The 19,351-nt window shown below is 48.1% G+C and overlaps 1 protein-coding gene across 2 annotated transcripts in view; it reads left to right on the forward strand.

Annotated features, from left to right (window-relative positions):
* The window catches only part of Epb41l5 (erythrocyte membrane protein band 4.1 like 5), a 120,667-nt gene extending 108,523 nt beyond the window's left edge, over positions 1-12,144 (forward strand). For both annotated transcript variants that reach the window (XM_057769477.1, XM_057769478.1), the window contains exons 22-25: positions 1,390-1,464; positions 6,171-6,212; positions 6,771-6,898; positions 7,558-12,144. In XM_057769477.1, the coding sequence (XP_057625460.1) occupies positions 1,390-1,464; positions 6,171-6,212; positions 6,771-6,898; positions 7,558-7,621 (309 nt within the window). In that variant the 3' untranslated portion in view covers positions 7,622-12,144. The remainder of the gene's footprint in view (positions 1-1,389; positions 1,465-6,170; positions 6,213-6,770; positions 6,899-7,557) is intronic.
* The last annotated feature ends 7,207 nt before the right edge of the window (positions 12,145-19,351 follow it).

Raw genomic sequence — 19,351 nt, forward strand, 5'->3', positions numbered from 1 at the left:
CGAGCAGGCACGTGGGTGGGGGCATGTGACAGACACATAGTATGAATCAGAACTGAACCTTTATTGCTAGAGGAGAGAGAGAGACAGAGACAGACACATGCAAGCACGCCAAGGGGGGGGCAGGGGTCAGAGGTCGCTGGGAGTGGGCGTGGCTTGTCCCTTAAAGGGACCAGAGACCAAAAGAATAACAGGAACTGATTATAAAATGTGGCTAACAACAGGCGCGTCTCACTGGTTGTATTACAGGACCACCAGCTCAGTCCAGTTCCACTCTTATGTGTCTGCACCCTAACCAGTGCAGAACTCACAGAAACCCAGACTTTCTAATTTAACACAAGCAATTTCGCCATTTTTGTTGCATAACGTATATTAGTTGTAGAAATTTACCAGATACTTCACAAAAGGGAAAACTATAAATCACCCTTAATCCTAGTATGCAAAGATAGTACATAGTTAATATTTATGTATAGTATATTTCAGTTAGGGCTTATTTTAGTCTGGGTTTATATTGCTGTGATTAAACAGTATGATCAAAAGCACCTTGGGGAGCTTACATTTCCACATCATAATCCATCACTGAGGGCAGTTGGGGCAGGAACTGACGCAGAAGCCATGGAGGAGTGCTGCTTACTGACTTGCTCCTCACGGCTTTCTTATAGAACCCAGGACCACCAGCCAGGGTTGGCATCACCCACAGTGAGCTGGGCCTTCCAGTTTGGCCATATCTGTTAAGATTTTTTAATATTAAACCAAAACCAAATACATATATTTATACTTTTTATCAACTTAAAAAATTGTTTCATTTATGCAAAGATTGTGCAGTTATAGCCAATAGCTTCATCTAGAATTGAACAAATAGCACTTTGGTAAACACCAGTTTGTTTAGTAGATGCCCCAAACCATACCAAAAGTATAGCTTCCTTGAGCTCTCTCTTGCCAACCAGTCCTGCCGTTGGAACACTTAACCTTCCTTCATGATCACATTCTACTACTGTGTGGGCATTGGCTATCTGCCCTTCCATATTGAACACCGCCACCACTCGAATGTTCTTTCCCTTCTCATCGTCGAAGAATTCAGCTGGGACACCATGACTGTCCTATCCAAACCTGTTAGCCAGCCACAAACCAGTTGCCGACTTAATTCTTCCAGGTTTTTCTATGTAAATGGAGTAGCTACGTGAGTATTTACAGAGCACTTCTTTTCCTGGTTCTGATTATAGTATAGATTCTCCTCCTCAAAGTGAATCGTTGGTAGCTCATTTCCAAATGTCCTTTTCTGCTTAGAAGGTCCACACTAGCTAGGCCCAAGTCACTGTTAGAAATTTGGAGACTGTGAGAAAGTGTGGTGCAATGCCGGATTGTTCATGGATTCTTGCCTTGCTTCTGCAGGATGCGACAGATGAATTGGATGCCTTACTTCTTTCTCTAACTGAGAATTTGATGGACCACACAGTCACACCTCAGGTAAATATTCCTCAAAACAGCAAGGCAGACTTGTTTTGAAAATGTTCCTGAAGGTTTCGTTTTTTTTCTAATTTAATAATTTAGTAAAACTTTTCATTTAATAAGAGTTATGGGACTGAGAAAATGGCTCACTGGGTAAAACACTTGCTGCACAATCATGAGAACCTCAATTGGAATCCCCAAAACTCAGATAACGCTGGACACAGTAGTGCACATGAAACAAGACAGAAATAGAATTTCCAGAAACTCTCAGACCTGGTAGCCAGATGTTCACAGCGAAGCACAGGAAACCCTCAGACAGACAGACTAGCACCTAAGACCTGCACGTGTGCAGTGGGGTGTGTGCACACCCACACAAGCACAAAGAGCTTGGATTTGCTTCTTTAGCTTTGCCTTGCTGTCCTCAGGTTCTGCTTTGAATTGCATTTCACCCTGTGGAGAGCACATGTCACCATGAGCCCGTTCACAATTCAACGCCTCATTAAATAACATGAGAGAAAACCTGGGGCCTGCACCAGCCTGCAGAGTTAAGACAAGGAGCTCTGTGGTCGAGAGCTCTTACTGCTCTTGCAGAGGACCTGGGTTCTGTTCCTAGCACCCATGGAGTGGCTCACAACACCAGTTAACTCAGGTTCCCAAGGATCCATTGCCCTTTTCTGATCTCAGCATTCACTGAACACTTGTAATGCCCTCATATGCATATAGGCAAAGCACTCAGACACATAAAATAAAAATTAAAAAAAAAAATTCAAGAGTGAAGATAATAATCTGGGCTTGGTGGTTTATGCCTGTAACCCCAGCATTGAGGAAAGTTGCTGCAAATCCAAGGCCAGCTGATCCACAGAGCAAGTTCCAGGCTAGCCAGGGCTATAGCAAAAGCCTGTCTAAAACATATATTAAAACTATAAGGACATGTTTATTTATTTTATTTTTTTACAAAAAGGTGGGGGCACAATGAGCAGTATTGAAAATCTCAGCCCTGTCTAACCTGGAAGGCAGCGTCCTCAATACCATTGCCATGAGCAGATAAGGCACAGTTCATTTCCTCGGCTGCACTGAAGTGTAAAGACACACAGAACTACTTCAGTGCTAGCTACTGTAAGCAAGAGCTGCTTGTGGGATCAGGTGCCTCTCAGGAGTCAGGGCACAGATGGCCCTTTCTGTTGGTTGTGTAGATCATTAGTGGACAAACTTGAGTGTGAGTGTGTGTGTGTGTGTCAGAATTCCAGAAGCTGTACTGAACAGATTGTTGGGCCTCATCTCAGTTTCAAATTATATATAGGTATATCTTGGGAAGACCCCAGAATTTGCATTTCTAAACATGCTCCCATGTGATATTTGGTGATATAGACTACCAGCTTATATCAATAAATAAGACGTTACCAAAGGAGAGGAAATAATCCCAAATCTGATCTTGAACCATAATAAATCTTGAAAGAGACAAGAGATAGCCTCCAAAATTAATGCCAAAAATAACCTGAAGCCCAGAGAGACATAATTCCTAAGAGCATAATTGTTTTTTTTTTGTTTGTTTGTTTGTTTTTGTTTTGTTTTTTTTATTTTTTGAGACAGGGTTTCTCAGTGGTTTTGGAGCCTGTCCTGGAACTAGCTCTTGTAGACCAGGCTGGTCTCGAACTCACAGAGATCCGCCTGCCTCTGCCTCCCGAGTGCTGGGATTAAAGGCGTGTGCCACCACCGCCCAGCTCTAAGAGCATAATTGACAACACTTACAGTGTTCTTTGTCTGGTGGGTAGGTGAGCTACCCAAAACCACAACCATAGTGTGGCAGAGTGGCCCACACAGAGGCAGGAGGATCTACTACTTGCTCCTAGACTCCAGGCTTCTGCACACATGAATACAAAAAGTCACTGGGACACGCACATAAATAAATTAATTAAACAGACCAAAATAGATGCTGACTTAGGTCAGCAATACACTCAAGCTTGCCTTGAGAGTAAGGTTCTTATTTAATGTTTTGTCTAGATTACAGCTCCTGATCTTGGGCCTTTCCAGGGATCAGGATAGAGTCAATGCAGTGTTTGCCCTGGGTTCAATCCCTGTAGCGTAGCCTAGGCTTACCTAGGAGTAACCTAGGAACTAGTTGCATTTCACCTCCTAGTGTTGCGATTATTACAGGTGTGAGTCTCCACCACGCTGAATTGTCTGACTTTTACATTTTTTGGCATTTGTTTATGTATTGTGTGTTCGTGTATTGTGGGTGCTCATGCAGCACCACTGTGAGGTGAGGTCAGAGAACAGCTTGCTGGAGTTCATCTTCCCTTAGATCATGTGTGTTCCAGGTGTCCACTGCAGGTGGTCAGGCCCATGAGAGAGTGCCTTTATGCCGTGAGCTATCTCACTTACCCTTGTCTGACTTTCTAATTTTGTATAATGAGTTTGTCTCAGTTTCAATTATATGAGTTAAATTGGCTATCACCCCCAGTATTTTGATACCATTTAGGGTTCCTCTTGTGTAAAGAACCTCTGGTAGTGTTTTGTAGAGATGAGTGGCGGGCTCCATTCCTGCCGCCCGGCTCCCGGCCGCCTGGCTAGCTTATGCCCCGAAATAATAACACGGAAACTGTATTCTTTTGAACACTGCTTGGCCCATTAGCTCTAGCCTCTTACTGGCTAACTCTCACATCTTGATTAACCCATTTCTATTTCTATTAAAGCACTACAAGGTGGTGGCTTACAGGGAAAGATTCAGCATATCTAACCTGGCAGCTGGTTCCATGGCATCTGACCTCACTTCCCTTCTTCCCAGCATTCTGTTCTGTCTACTCCACCCACCTAATTTTCTGCCTTATCAAAAGCCAAGGCAGTTTCTTTATTAACCAATGAAATTAACACATAGACAAAAGACCCATCTACATCAGTGTTTTCCTGCTTTAGCTGGTTCTCTTCCATACTCACTTCAAGTGCTGTAGTTTAGACATCAGTTTGAATTTGTCCACCCCACTGGGTAGACTATTCATTCTATACAGAGTAGAAATAGCCTCCATGCTTCTAAGCAAAGCCGGTCTAGCAAGGCCCTTGACCTATCTCAAGAAGCCAGAGTCTCCTCCTGTCTTTCCATAATTTACAGACCAGTTTACTGTTTCACTCTGAGATCTTCAGGCAGCCTTTATTTATTAAAATACAATTGAAATGCCGCTTCCTCCTCCCAAAGCCCGTGACCTCTGAGGACCAGACCCTCAACTGGCCTTAACAGGTTTGTTTGTTTGCTTGCTTGCTTGCTTGTTTGTTTAAAAAACATAGTGATTAAATTTGGTCACTGCATGGTCTTAAGCACCGGTGTGAAAATATAACCGAAATTAAAATATCGATAATATAAAACAAACAATGGGCTCACTCTCCGTATGAGTGACTGACATGCTAAGTGGAGCAGTCACAGCCGTCCCAGATGTAATCAAACTTAAAGGATTGTCATCTTCTCCCTGCTGCTCTTTGTATATTCCTGATTATTCTACTCCTGTCTCCAGTTACAAAGTCAGTAAAATCAGACTAAGCCTCAGCAAACATCACCATCCCCTTGGTGAACAGTTGTGCACCTAGATCTCTGGACCGGGGTAAGCGTAGGTTAGAACTGTTAGGGTCTTGATAGTGATGCTACTAATCTCTAGACCTTGTGCCTCGAGCGCTGTTTTGTTTGTTTCCAAGCCACCCAGACCTGAAATAACCACTTAGAAACTATATTAATTACAACACTGCTTGACCTATTAGCTTTGGCTTTTTATTGGCTAGCTCTTACACCTTAAATTAACCCATTTCTATTATTTTATATTTTACCATGAGGCTCATCACCTACAGGCAAGGTTCTGGCTGGCAGCTCCTGTCTTTCTCCTCTGGTGGCTACATGGCTTCTCACTGACTCTGCCTTCTTTCTCCCAGTATTCAGTTTAGTTTTCCCACCTAGCTCTATTCTGCCCTACCACAGACCAAAGCAGCTTCTTTATTCATTAACCAATAAAAGCAACACATATACAGAAGGACTTCCCACACCACAACACCGTCTTAATCCTCCACTCATTTACACTTGAGCCATGTTCAGGTGCTCCTGTGCTAACCTAACTCCAGTACCTGGAAGTCAGCAAGAGTGGAGACCAGATATCCTTCTAATGCCCCAGTGTCTGCTGGCAGCTACTATTCTGTGTGTGTGTGTATGTGTGTGTGTGTTTGTGTGTGCACACTCACACACACACACACACACAAATAAATATAATTTAAAAGATTTTTAAGAATAATAAATGAACCAGGTTAGTGGTAGTGCACACACAAATAAATAAATATAATTTAAAAGATTTTTAAGAATAATAAATGAGCCAGGTTAGTGGTAGTGCACGCCTTTAATCCCAGCACTCAGGAGGCAGAGGCAGGGAGATCTCTGAGTTCAGTGCCAGCCTGGTCTACAGAGCCCGTTCCAGGACAACTAAGACTACACAAAGAAACCCTGTCTTTAAAAAATAAATGTAATAAATGAATTAACAGTAACAGTAGTATTCTTAACTTATAATCTTTCCTGTTATGGAGATTCTCAAAGATTCTCAAAGTACTAAGCCGGGGCCTGAAAGTTACATCAGCTCGGGAGTCTCCATGGAAACTGCATCCCCTGCAGTGCATCTCACAGTCGAAAATATTGTGAGTGTAATTTTGAAAATGAGTCAGTCTTCCCTAAAAGTAAGTGGCTATGAAATTTGTTTTAGGTGTCTTCGTCATCCATGATCACACCCCGGTGGATTATTCCAGTAAGTCCATACTATTCAGTTCTTTTGGTTACAGTCTCAGAAGTTTAAAGGAATCTCACATTCTTGTTTTTCCTACAAATATTGGGATCATTATCAAAGCTCTGTTAATTTAACAGCTTCAGATTTGTGGCTCAATTTTTCTGTAAATGCTAAATGATTCAGACAGATAAATAAAAATCTGAGGTGAAAGGGGCTGGAGAGATGACTTAGTGGTTAAGAGTACTTACTTTTTTTGCAGAGGGCTTAGGTTTGGTTCTCAGCACCCACATGGCAGCTCATAACTATCTGTAACTCCAGTTCCAGGGAATCTGACTCCACAGACACCAGGCACATGTGTGGTACACAGACATGCATGCAAGTAAAGTACACATATTTAAATAATGCAAGTACACATATTAAAATAAATAAGCAGCTTGGGGGCTGGCCAGGTGGCTCAGTGGGTAAACAGCCGGGAGCATCATGCCCTCCTCTTTGCTGCCCGGTCATCGAGGCTGATGGGAGGCTGCTGGGGGGTGAGTGCTGTTGCCTCAGTGTTGACATGTGCGTCTCCTACTTCAGAGTGCTGCCGTCTCCAACAGGCTCACAGGGTGTGGACCGTCTGTGGCCGGGACCGAAGAGTGTGGTACTAAAGACGGATTCTCACTCATCTCCCCCCCAGCACCGTTCTTGGTAGATGCTGTGACCAGGTAAGGAAATTACTACTCATCTGCAGCTTTCTCTGATAGGAGAGAAATGATAAGAAATGTTGATTATATTTTAAATAACAATGTTAGTTTTTGTAAGGTCTTAATTGAATTTGATTGAAAGTGTATAGGTCTTTGAATATTGTTTAACATAGTATTTTTTTCTTGCATATTGATAATTTTCAAAAAAATTACTGGGATTTGTGAAGAAAATGTTAGTAGACTTGATATCTCTGTTTTAAAAACCAGGTTGTTGTTGTTTATCCTTTCTTCTTTACTCTTACGACTGTGGCCTGCTCTCGTTACTGCATATGACACGGTGCAGTATGAAGTAGGGGTTGGGCGTCCCCAAGGTGAGGACCCTCATAGCTTTTACTAGATAAGCATGTGAACATGGGTCCTGGGGGCTATCCGAACATCCCTTCTCTGCAGAGGATAAGCTAAGCCAAGGCATGTGAACATGGGTCCTGGGGGCTATCTGAACGTCCCCTCTCTGCAGTTCAGCCAAGTTCAGACAGAAGCAAAATGTGCTGCTCTTGTGCTCAGCACAGCACTGTTCTTACTATCCATGATAAGCTTGGCTGGTGAAGAAAGGGTTAAATATATTTTAGCCTGTAGTCAGGGAGCCAGGAGCCTTCACTATGTCTGTCCCTTCCATGCAGCTCGGCTCCTCTGGCTGTAGACCCAGCCTTGAAGCAGAAGTCCTTGCTGACCACTGAGCTCTGAGGGCTGCTGCTCCTGCTGGATCTTGAATGCCCCACGCTGTCCTGTCAGCCCTGGATCCAGCCCAGCGAGTCCTTTACTTGGAGAAAAGCTTCTCCCTGGATTGACGTTTTCCGTCCGACTGGAAGTCTGCCCCACATAACTGAAGATAGCCTCCTCCTCTTCCAATCCCCCATCATCAAAATTCATTAGCTCCCGGCAAACTCTTGGCTCCACCTAGCGGTCCCAGCTGTTTATGGCAGCCTGTGGCAAGGCTTGCTGTCCAGAGCCTTTTCACTGCCGTTTCCTGTGACGACCCGAAAGCCTGCTGGAGAAACGAGTGGCGAGTGGCGTTCCCCGCACCGTCCTGAAGGGGAACTTGGGAAGAGATGGAAGCACTGTAGGTGGATCCCAGGCCAGCTCTCAGTCGCAGCACTCTAAGGACGCTGAGAGATGGAGGCTTTGTGTCAGCCACCCTCTGCGGCCTGAGCAGTAACCATCTTACTGCTCTGAACTTGATTCAGAGATGTTAGGAACTACCGAGTGATCATCTCCAGCCTTGTGCTCCCCAGACCCCTTTCCTAGAGGAAGGATCCGCATCACTCCCGTCTGTAACTTTGCAGCGGAGGAGGGAGCAGGTGTCTGGTCAGAGCCCTGAGTCCTCCACCTGCGGCCTGTGCTGTCTGTGCTGAGCCAGTGGGAATGCAACCCTAATTGGCTTATAGCTGTGAAGGTCAGCGCAGCAGCCTCCAAACCAGGACCTGTTTAGACACAGCCTCCAGTTCCTTTCCGCGTACGCTGAGTGAAAAGAAAAGGGAAACGCCGAGCAGAGATGGGGAATGGTGGCGAGAGGGACCGGGTTCTTGAAGAATCCACTAGGAAGCTATGCACAGTGTAGTGAATGAAGGCAGCCTACATTAGGGTTTTGTATCCGCTTTAAAGTTCTCTAGAATTCCATATTCTCTGTACCCAAAGAAGTTCTGATGTTGAAGTGGTACGTGCTCATCACAGAAAGTATATGGATATGGACCTGAGCCAGCACAGAGAATGACACCAAAGTAGCTCAGATGTGTGGGCTGGAAGATGAGGACCTCAGCTGCCATGGGGACTGGGGAAGCCACTGGTGTTGCCCTCTCACCAAGCACCGATGTTATCCGGTTTCTGCCTGTCATGTGATGTGTGTACGGTTGAGCACTCATTCTTCCCAGCTAAGAGAACATCCAGCTCTGTGGTTCAGATGCTGTGATCTGGACTACCCTGGCTTCCCCATTGCATATTATGTGTTTAGGCAGATGCTAGTGTCTAACTGGGAAGCTTGGGGATTCGGCCTTACAGTTTCGAGGGGAGCTGGACAGTTAGAAAGCACTTTTGCGAAAGGAGACAGAACTGCCCTTTTTGCTGGCTGGCTCCCCTTAGCCAGTAGGCGGCTCGTGCATTTCCCTGGCAGTATTTTTCCAGTCCTCAGTATTAAGACATTCCTCACAGTGTGGGACCTAGAACCCGGGGCTTGCTCCAGGACACTGGGCTGGGTCCTGGGCGGCCTACATAGTCTGCTGTGCTGCTAACCACACAATGGCTAAGGCATGGTGGCTTAGAAGTCCTACGTGTCTCATCCTGTGTAGGCTCGAGCACTGTACCCCGTAGCATCTGTGTCTCCAGGTACCTGAATTCTGGCAGTCAGAGTATTGCTAGGGACTTTGTTAGGGGTCACTTAGATCTCCAGAGAAAAGAAATCCTCTGTCCTAGTGTCGAGTCTTAAGTTAGAACTAACGCTTGAGCGATGCATTTGCCCCGACAGATCAGACACATGTCAGACTTGTCAGAGGGTGTTGTATCGCGACAGACCCGGGGGCACCTGGAAGTGGTAGGTGAAGCTGTCAAGAATGGGTAGACTGAGGCGGAGGTGACAGCTGGGTAGGAAGGGGCAGCCGCCCTTCTGTGCCCAGGGAGCAGCCAGACAAAGAGCCTGGGGTCAGTAAGATGTGAAGTTGCAGTTAGCAGTCCTAGACTCCACCTCAGCTCTGGAAAGGAATCTGTCTGTCCGTGTGAGTATGTAAATGATCTGGAGACCAGCAGCCCTCTCCACACGGGCGGCACTCCCGGTTGTCTCTCCTGATCCTCAGGAGGTTGCTGGACAGAGCCAGGAGCAGACTCCTTCGCGTCTTACATTGCTTTGAGAAAAATTCTTGTGGAAATGTTCTTTCCGTGTCCTGCTGACGGACGGTGGGCACTTCCTTTGCACAGGCTCAGGCGCCCTGGGTGTGTCTGCTCATGAGACCTCTGAGCTCTTTCTAGGATCTACTGCTTGCTCTTCCTCCCATTTCTGGCTAAAACTTGGACCTCTCTTCTCTTCACTGAGCCCCAGGAAGTCTTGCTGTCGTTTGCAAGATTGTGTAGTCGCTCAACTGATGAAGAACTTGGAGTTTTTTGTTTGTTTTATGCTTTGGGTGTTTTTTGCTTTATGCTTTTTTTTTTTTTGGCTTTTTTTTTTTTTTTAGACAGGGTTTCTCTGTGTAGCTCTGGCTGTCTGAACCCCCTCCATAGACCAGGCTAGTCTGGAACTCAGAAATCTGCCTGCCTCAGCCTCCCAAATGCTGGGATTAAGGGGATGCTCCACCGCCACCCGGCAACTTGGCTGTTTTCTAAGCAAAGGTTTTAAGGAACAAAATCCTTGTCTTCTCATTTAGCAAGTATCATTTACTCATTTGTTGTTTTACTTTGTTCTGCTGTTTTGAGACAGAGTCTCGGTGTGTAGCCCAGGGTGGTCTTAAACTCACAGGACTTCTCCTGTCTCACTTTCCAAGTACAGAAATCTCAGACATGAACTGCCAGACCTAGTGTATGTTGTACTGACAAGGTTTTGGTTGGTTGGTTTTGGGTTTTGAGTTGCTAGGGACCAGAACCAGGACGTTGGACTGAGAGTGGCAGCACCTGCAGGAACCCCAGCACTCAGCAGGCAGAGGCGGGTGGATCTCTGTGAGCTGCAGGCAGACCAAGGCCTGAGGCCCTTGTCTCACTCTGCCCCTGATCCAGAGCTGGAGACCACAAACAGTTCACCACTGTGCTGCTGCTGCCCAGCACCGCCAGGGCCAGTGCCCGGGAGCATAGCTGTGCCCACTAAAGCTTGTTTATAACCAAGCTCCAAGCCAGTGCTTCTCAACCTGTGGGTCACCACCCCTTTGGGGGCCACATATCCGATATCCTACATATCAGATACTGACATTGTGATTCATAACAGTAGCAAACATACAGTTATGAAGTAGCAACTAAATGATTTTGTAGCTGGGGTCACTGTAACAGGAAGGGTCACAGCATTAGGAAGGTTGGGATCCGCCGCAAGTGCTGCTCCCCGGCTCTGAGAGCAGTGGAGTGTTGCTTGTCCGTGACGCTGCAAGGTGAGACCAGGTCTCAGCCGTGAGTCTCGGTGCGTTCCTGTTAATCCATCTCGGCCATGGAGTTGACTGAACTCGGATACACCTGTGTAATAAAGAATTCATGTTTATAGATCATTTGTACTTTTTACTGAAAAAAAAATACCTGAGTTTGTGGGCAGTCAGGATGGACTTTCTGGAAACATCCCTGTGCTGCCAGGATCGGGGAGCTCGGTTTGCGCTGGGGGAACTTGTCCTGAGCTGAGTTCTCTGTGGTTCAGAAGTTCTTGCTGGAGACTTGCTGGTGGGGCTGTAGTCCTTCCTCTCATTGCATTGTAGGGGGTGATACCCGCTAATTCTCAGGATTTCTTCTTATCAGAGAAGTGTGTGTGAGAGAGTCTGTGTGAGTGTGTGTGTGTGTGAGTCTGTGTGTGTCTGTATATATGTGTGTGTGAGAGTCTGTGTTATGTTGTGAGTGTGTATGTGTTTGAGAGAGTCTGTATTGTGTGTGTGTATGTATGTGAGAGAGAGTCTGTGTTATGTTGTGAGTGTGTGTGTGAGGGAGTGTGAGTGTGTGTGAGAGAGAGTCTGTGTTATGTTGTGAGTGTGTGTGTGAGAGAGTCTGTTATATTGTGAGTGTGTGTGTGAGAGTCTGTGTTATGTTGTGTGTGTGTGAGAGAGTCTGTGTTATGTTGTGTGTGTGAGAGAGTCTGTGTTATATTGTGTGTGTGAGAGAGAGAGTCTGTGTTATGTTGTGAGTGTGTGTGTGAGAGAGAGTCTGTGTTATGTTGTGAGTGTGTGTGTGTGAGAGAGTCTGTGTTATATTGTGTGTGTGAGAGAGAGTCTGTGTTATGTTGTGAGTGTGTGTGTGTGTGTGAGTCTGTGTGAGAGAGAGTGAGTGTGTGTGTGAGTGTGTCTTTTCATGGAGCCCTTTGCTCTCCTAGTTTTCACATCTGGATACAGTAGATGGTTATAAGAACTCTCACCAACTATTTTGTGTTTACTTTTCTACATGGTAAGCTCTGCAGTAGCTTTGAAACTGTAATTTATTTTTGTACGAGGTACACTATATTCAGTGAATCCCCATTGTATATGGCTTGTGTTAGAAGCACTACCCTGAACTGTGAGTAGTCTGTACACTGAACACGATCTCTAGACATGACCCATTCAAATAAAACGATGAGAACATTCATGTTTTATGAGCTGTTTTTTGAGCATGCATGGCCCTGGCTGGCTCGTTGAGTCAGAGCCACTGTTAATAGTAACCAGATGGAGTGAATCGGAGCACTGGTGCCGTGTTGGGGATTTGTGTCAGTGTGGGTGCGGGAGGTTGGGAGTGGAGATGTTGATAAAGCCCAGACTCCCGCTGGTGGCTGGGAGGTGGCTCCATGGGCAATGCCTCCCAAGCATGGGGCCCACAAAACCAGCCATGGGCACACGTCTGTGATCCCAGCACTCATGCAGTATCTCCTAAGGCTCGCAGCCCCACCCACCCACCTGGCATGCCCAGTGATAGGTGAGAGACCCTGCCTCGAGGTGGGTGGCCAGGATCTACATGTGAGGTTGTCCTCTGACCTGCACATGTGTGCTCCTGCACGCCTACACATGAGTACAGACAGACAGTGCACAAAGCTTTCTTAAAAAGGTATTGGTCATAATGGTACATCTCTGTAACCCCAGCCTTGGGAGGCTGGACGGTCAGTGTTCAAGGCCATCACAGACTGTATAGCAACACTGTCTCTAAATAAAAATAATAAAGCCCTCGTTGGTACTACCTAGTCCACCCTGGAAGGCCACAGTGTCATTCCAGGGATTTGATAACATCTTGGGACTTGAATCTCCACTGCTTACTGCCCACAGGCATAGGGTCAATCATCCTGACAGAGTCCAGTACTGTCGTCTGAAAGGCCACGTGCGTGCCTCAGCGTCCTGCTGACTAGGCCTCATCCTGTTGTCCCTAGCCCTCTCAGATGCGGTCTTCTGTGAACAGCGTGGCTGTCCAGGTCATTTGGCAAGCTTCTGCTGGGCCAAGACACCACACCACACAAGGTAGCAAGGCTTCTGGGAAAGTGGGGACATCTTCCAGCTCCCTTACTCCTTTGCCTAGAGAAAGGACCCACTTTTCGAGGCCTTCAGTTGTGCCTAGAGGGCAGAACATGGGCTCACTCACCTGGGAAACACCAGACGCGAGCGACAAAAGCCACCCTGACCCAAGGAGGACCGGCCATTGGAAAGCAAACTGTCTTCCGCGTCCACAGGAGGCTAGGTCATGGACAGGGCAAAGGGCTGTTTGTGTGGACAGGAACCCAGCAGCTGCTCCGCCCAGGCTGCGCTACCCTGAAAAAGGGGGCAGATGCTGAGCTATGAAACACCCAGATAAACCCAGGCAGGGCTTGTTTGGCAGAGCAGATCCCGAGTCAGTTATGGTCAGGGGCCCTGACTTCCTAGCTCAGTGTGGTCCATTCAGCGAGTATTCATCTCCCTAAACTGAGGTTCCACAACTCCGTGCTGAGGTTGAGCAGACAAGGGGAGGAGGGCATCTCACCCAGGGAGGACATATGTCCTAGTCCAGGTTGACAACTGTCTGACTTATGCTCCCAGGATAGCAAGATGTTAGGGAGAAGCACTGTGAGGCCCAGCTGCCCTGGCTCCTCAAGGCTGGGCATCAATTGAGTGCTTACCACAAAGCCCAGAATCCCATCCCCAGCACCACATAAACCCAGGCATGGTGGTCAGTGCCTTCAATCCAGCACATGGGAAGTGCGGCAGAAAGATCAGGAGTTCAGATCATCCTTTACTACATAAGGCCATCCTGGGCTACAGGAGAGCCACACACACACACACACACACACACACACACACACACAAGAAAACAGATGACCTGGCCTGGGCCCTCATTGTACAGAGAGGAACCAGCTTGTCCCAAGCTTCCGGCTCAGCTCACGACACTCCAGGGCATCGACTTTGCTCTCTGCTTGTTGCCCCGAAGCAGAGCTGCATGCAGCAGAGTTGAAGTCCCACAGGAGCTTATCTGTGAGAGCAGTCCCTTCCCAAAGCAAGGGACGCGTCCACACACAGACCTGGGGGCTGTGTTTGTGTGCCTCCCTTTGGGCTCCATGCTTCCTCTCCCTGGAATGCAGCCTGTGCTCCCACTGTTCCTGTCATCTGCTCTCAAACCCCCATGTACTGGTTTGTAGGAGCCCTGGGTAGACAGGCCTGGGTAACCTGCTCTCATTCCAGCAGACAGAGGCAAGCGTGTCTCTGAGTTAGAGCCCAGCCTGGTCTACATAGCAAGTACCAGGACAGCCAGGACTACATAAAGAGCCCCTGTGCTGAAAAACCAAGAGAGTGTTTGTGTTAGTTCTGGGCACCATACAGCTTATTGGAAAAGGCCACCCTCTCCTTAGAACTCTTCTTGATTTGAGGCTGGCTATTTTGTTCTGTTTGTTTTGGACATGGGGGTCTCATGTTCAGTGCCAGCCAGGAACTCACCGTGTAGCTTGTGAGCTGCTCACTGTGATGATCTTGAATTCCTGATTGTTCTGTCTCCATCCCTCAGATGCCGGGGATTACAGGCACCCACCATCTTGTCCAGTTTTTGCAGTGTCGGGGATCTAACCCTCATGCATTCTGCCAAGCAGTCTGCCAAGTGAGCTGCATCCCCAGCTGCCCCTGGCTGAGACCTGTTGCAGGTTACAGACCTGCAGAGCTGGGCACACAGGAATCTGCACTGATCTCAGGTTGGCAGCTGATCGCTGGGCTGAACTGTGTGTCAGGCAGGCCCGAGGAGCAGCTGACAGAGGGGTCTGTTCAGGGAATCCGGTATAAAAGAACTGGCCTCCACTGGTAGGAAGCGCTGAGAGGCTGAAGAAAAGCAGACGGATCCAGGATGGCAGGGTGCGATTTTATCTGGACTCGCGGAAGCCTGGTCCAGAGCAGCAGCTGGGCCGGTGGATCTTTTAAGGGGATCCTCAAGTCAGAGGGTGGAGCTGGAATGTACCTCATTTATCTCAAGCTGCTATCAAGGGTGCCAGGCACATTCCTGATGCCCACGGACTAGAGTCTGATTATGAAGTTCCACACCACTTTAGAGGTTTGCCTCAGTAGTATGCTGGGTGACTTCGGGGGAGGGGGACCACCAGGGTTACTAGAAGCCAGAGTGACAACTCAGCGTGGCTGCAGGTCACGTTTGGACCTCTACGCCATCTTCGGAGTAAAAGTTCATAGCCTAGGATATGAAGTCACGTGACACTGGCAAGCTGCCCATGTAGAGCAATACAGAATTTCAGAACACAAACGGACCTTGTCGTAACCTTGTTCACCAAAACTTCTGCCTGGGCCTTGTAAAATGGGAGTGCTTTAAATGCTACCTTGTTGTAGGAGGTCGCTTGTTCATCTCCCAGCCGCCCAGACTCCCGAAATAATCACACAGAAACCATTATTTGAATCACTGCTTGGTCAATCACTTGAGCGTATTGCTAGCTAGCTCTTCTTCTAGAATTAACCCATTTCCAGTATTTTATATTTTACTATGAGGCTCGTGGCCTACCAGCAAGGTTACAGCACATCTATCTCTGGTGGTGGCTCCATGGCTTCTCTTGACTCCACCTTCTTCCTCCCAGCATTCAGTTTGGTTTTCTCTACCTAGTTCTGCTCTGCCCTATCAACAGGTCAAGCTAGTTTCTTTATTAACCAGCGGTATTCACAGCATACAGAGGGGCATCCCACATCACTACCTTGTACTGTCGTGAGGATTAAGTGAGCACAGGCTTCAGAAAGGGCCGCACACAAAGCGGGGAGGTGGCTCAGCGGGAAAAGCAGTTGCTGCCCAAATCACCAGCAACCACTCAGCTGGGTGTAGGCATGTCACCCCAACACTGGGGAGGGATAAATAAGGAGACCCCTAAGGCTTGCTGCCCCGCCAGTCTAGCTGAAGTGACAAACTGTGGGTCAGGGACAAACCCTCTGTCAACAAATAAGGAATAAGGACTCTGGCCTCCACATACACAGCAAGTGGATACACTGTGGTGGCTTGAATGATGTGGCTCTATAGTCTCAAACATTTAGTAAATACTTGGTCCCCGCTGTAGGCACTGTTTAGGAGATGTGGCCTCGTTGGAACAGGCATGCTACTAGGGGCAGGTTTTGAGGATTTAAAGACTTGGTCATTTTGAGTTTCTCCACTAGTTGATTGGGATTTGAGATGTGAACCTTCAGCTGTTCCTGTCACCGTGCTGCCAGATTCCTGCCACGATAGAATCTTAACCCTCTGGAACTGTAGGCCAAATACCCCCTTCCTTCTGGAAGTCACCTTGGTCCTGGTGACTTATCACAGCTTGGGACAAGAGCGTGAGAATGGGCTATTGCTGTGACAGACGCGACCATGCTGGGGTTGGCTTGTTTGTCTGTTTGAGAAATGTGGAAGGCTTTGGCCCTTGGAACTGAAAAGCGGCTGAACCTTGTCGGTGGCGCTCGATGGGCCATCCTGATAGCTGCTTGGAAGACAGTGCGCGGGCAACATGGAACTCTGGAAGCCCAGCTCAAGCAGCAAACTGGGCTTGTCATAGCTCCGGTTTCTAGCTCTGGGATAGAAGACCACGACCAAGGGCAGCTTGAGGAAGAGTTCATTTGTCTTAAATATCCTGAAGGCTTAGGAGGTGTGGTCTCGCAGGAGGAGGTACGTTACTGGGCGGGGCTTTGAGAACTGGCAGTCTTGTGCCCTTTGGGGGGTGGGCGGCGCTTTCTGTTTCTGGCCCGTGGTCTGAAAATGTTCCTGCTGCCGTGCCTGCCAGCTGCCGCCAGGATTCCGTCATAGTGGACTCTTAACTTTCTGGAACCATAAACTAAAATAACCCCTTCCTTCTGTAGGTGCTGGGATTAAAGGTGCGCCACCACTGCCCGGCGTTAGTTACATTCTTTATAGGAGGAGGCATGTCCCATGGTATTCGTATGTCAGCTCTCTCCATCCATCACGTGTATCCCAGAGCTCAAACTCAGGTGGGGCATGGTGGCCAGTTCCTTTGCCTGCTGAGCCATCTCAGCCCTGAATGCTAATGGTGATGGTGGTGTGTTCCGAGGCTGCCCTCATGGTCCCACTGCGTTCCCACCCGCCGGGTGACTTCCACGGTATTGAATGGACCCAGCCTCTGTTTATGGGGCCTGACCTCACCTGCAGAGAGCAGCCTGAGACACCGCACCCGCGTTTCTGACTCTCCCCTCGGGGTTTGCTGAGCGCCTCAGTCAGGAGTGTTCTCGGCAGTCCTTCCTTCATCCATACCCACCGTTCCTTCCTGTTGAACCGGAAGTGGAGCTCCGACCCGCCCGGCCCACAATCCTCCCCTCCTGGATTTCTCTTGGTACTGCTTCACTTTGGCACCGAAAGCTTCCCGCCTATTTCTAATGTGATATGGGCAGGCCAAGCTCTCCCTGTCACACCTCCTAGCTTCCCCTCAGACACAGCTCCTGAGAGAATTGCTCTCTGTGTCCTGACCCCAGGAGCCCCGCCCAGCCTTGCCTGGCCTCGTGGCGGCGTTTGCTGTTCTCAGCAATGCTTGGGCTTGTCCCCTTTCTGCCTGAGAGTGACACTCATCCCTGTTGTTGGGCAGGACAAACCACAAAGGTATGCCTGTGTTCAGAAAGGTGGGGCGAGGGGAGAGCACCAGCTGACTCCACGGTGTACCTCACGGGCCCCGCCGCATTCTCCTGCCTGCCTGACGCTGTGTGGCTTCCTTTGTTAGCGCTGTCCTTCAAATCCCCAAGCTTGGCAGGCGGCTCGCATGACTCCAAAGTCTCTCTCTACCTCTGGGTGTTCAGTCTGCATCACCCCCCACCCCACCTCTGGTGCCCCATTTGGGTTTTACGTGAACAGCTCAGTGTGGAGAGGAGCAGTTTTTGTGTTGAAGGCAGTCAGCCAGACAAGAGCCCATGTTTCCTGAACCTCCCTAGTCCCCTTTGTGCTGATTACCAGTCGCATTAGATTGGGACATGGATTTCCCACCCATGAGGTGAGACCCAGTCACCACCTACATAGGAATAAAAGAAAGAAGCCATTTGGTGAGTATATTTTCAAGATGATTCTTCTGCCAGTGTCTAAAGCAAATCCCCATGATTGTAGGAGAAATGGTTGGCCGGCCTACCTAAGCCACAGTCACCCTGCCCAAACCAGCCTGCATAAGCGTGCGCGGCAGGTACTTCCTGCCTGAGCCTAAGGCCTGCCGCTACACCCAGAGACTGCTGATGCAGAGACACCTGACCAGAGATGCCCATGAGGGAAAGAAAACAGCAAAGTCCATGCCTGAGTCAATGGGACTTCGGGAGGGGGTGTACAGGCGAGCCTGATTTCCACAATAAACGGGCTTTTGTGACTCTTTCGATTCCCAGAGTGGATGTTGTTGACTCCCCGCCTTCTCGTCCCCTCCTCCAAGGGGTATCCCTGCAGGTTCCCCCAACACATAATGACGCAAAAAACATTCTCACTTCTGTGAATAAATGTCCCCCAGAAGGAGCTGCACCTTCCACTGGCCCTTCCGAAGGGCTGTCAGTATCCTTCATGGCGGAAGGTTTGCAGTGATGTGCACCTGGAAACCAAAGACAATGGATCTGGGCTGTATTTTAATCATCTAAATAGCCGTTCCTGCCTCACCTCTTTTTAGGATCTAAAGTCCTGGGCATGGTGGTGGCATGAGCCTTTAATCCCAGCTCTGGGGAGGCAGAGGCAAGCGGATCTCTGCCAACTTCAGCCTCCCCTCCACTGCAAACTCCAGGCTGGCTAGGGCCACACTGAGACCGTTTCAAACAAACAAACAAACAAAAAAAAAAAAGAAGAAGAAGAAGAAGGGGTGGGGTAGGGAGGATTTAGTTGATTTAGTTCAGGACAGAGTGGAAAGGGGGAAACAAAACAAAATCTCCAAAATATATTAACAAAACCATAATTTTCACTAACCAAAAGACAGAGTCGTCAAATGCCATCTGGGCTGAGAGCTGAGGTTTCTCCACTGCCCACTGAATGCTCCCGCCAACGTATTTGAAAAGTGTCTTCATATACGACTGTCTTTGTTCTGTTGCTTTAAAAAGCTTTATAATCTGATTCCACACTAGAACATGGAATTCGGGCTGACCTTAATCTGTATTCCTGGTCAGGGTCACTCATATTTGACTCTAGAATTAACTGTCCCTTTGTGGTAAGAGGGCCGGTTTATAGCAATGCTTCAAAGAGAAGGACGTATGCTCTAGTGAAATGCGAGAGACCGTGGCTGTGAGTAGTCATGAAAACCCACATGCTGTCTTCCAGGGGGGTGATGTAAGGAGATTTCATAGTAAAAGAACAAAGAAAGGTAATCAAGGCATTTTTGAAAGTCATTTCCACCAGGTACACAGGTCACAG

The sequence above is a fragment of the Chionomys nivalis genome, chromosome 5 (genome assembly GCF_950005125.1).
Source record: "Chionomys nivalis chromosome 5, mChiNiv1.1, whole genome shotgun sequence".
Lineage (NCBI taxonomy): Eukaryota > Metazoa > Chordata > Mammalia > Rodentia > Cricetidae > Chionomys > Chionomys nivalis.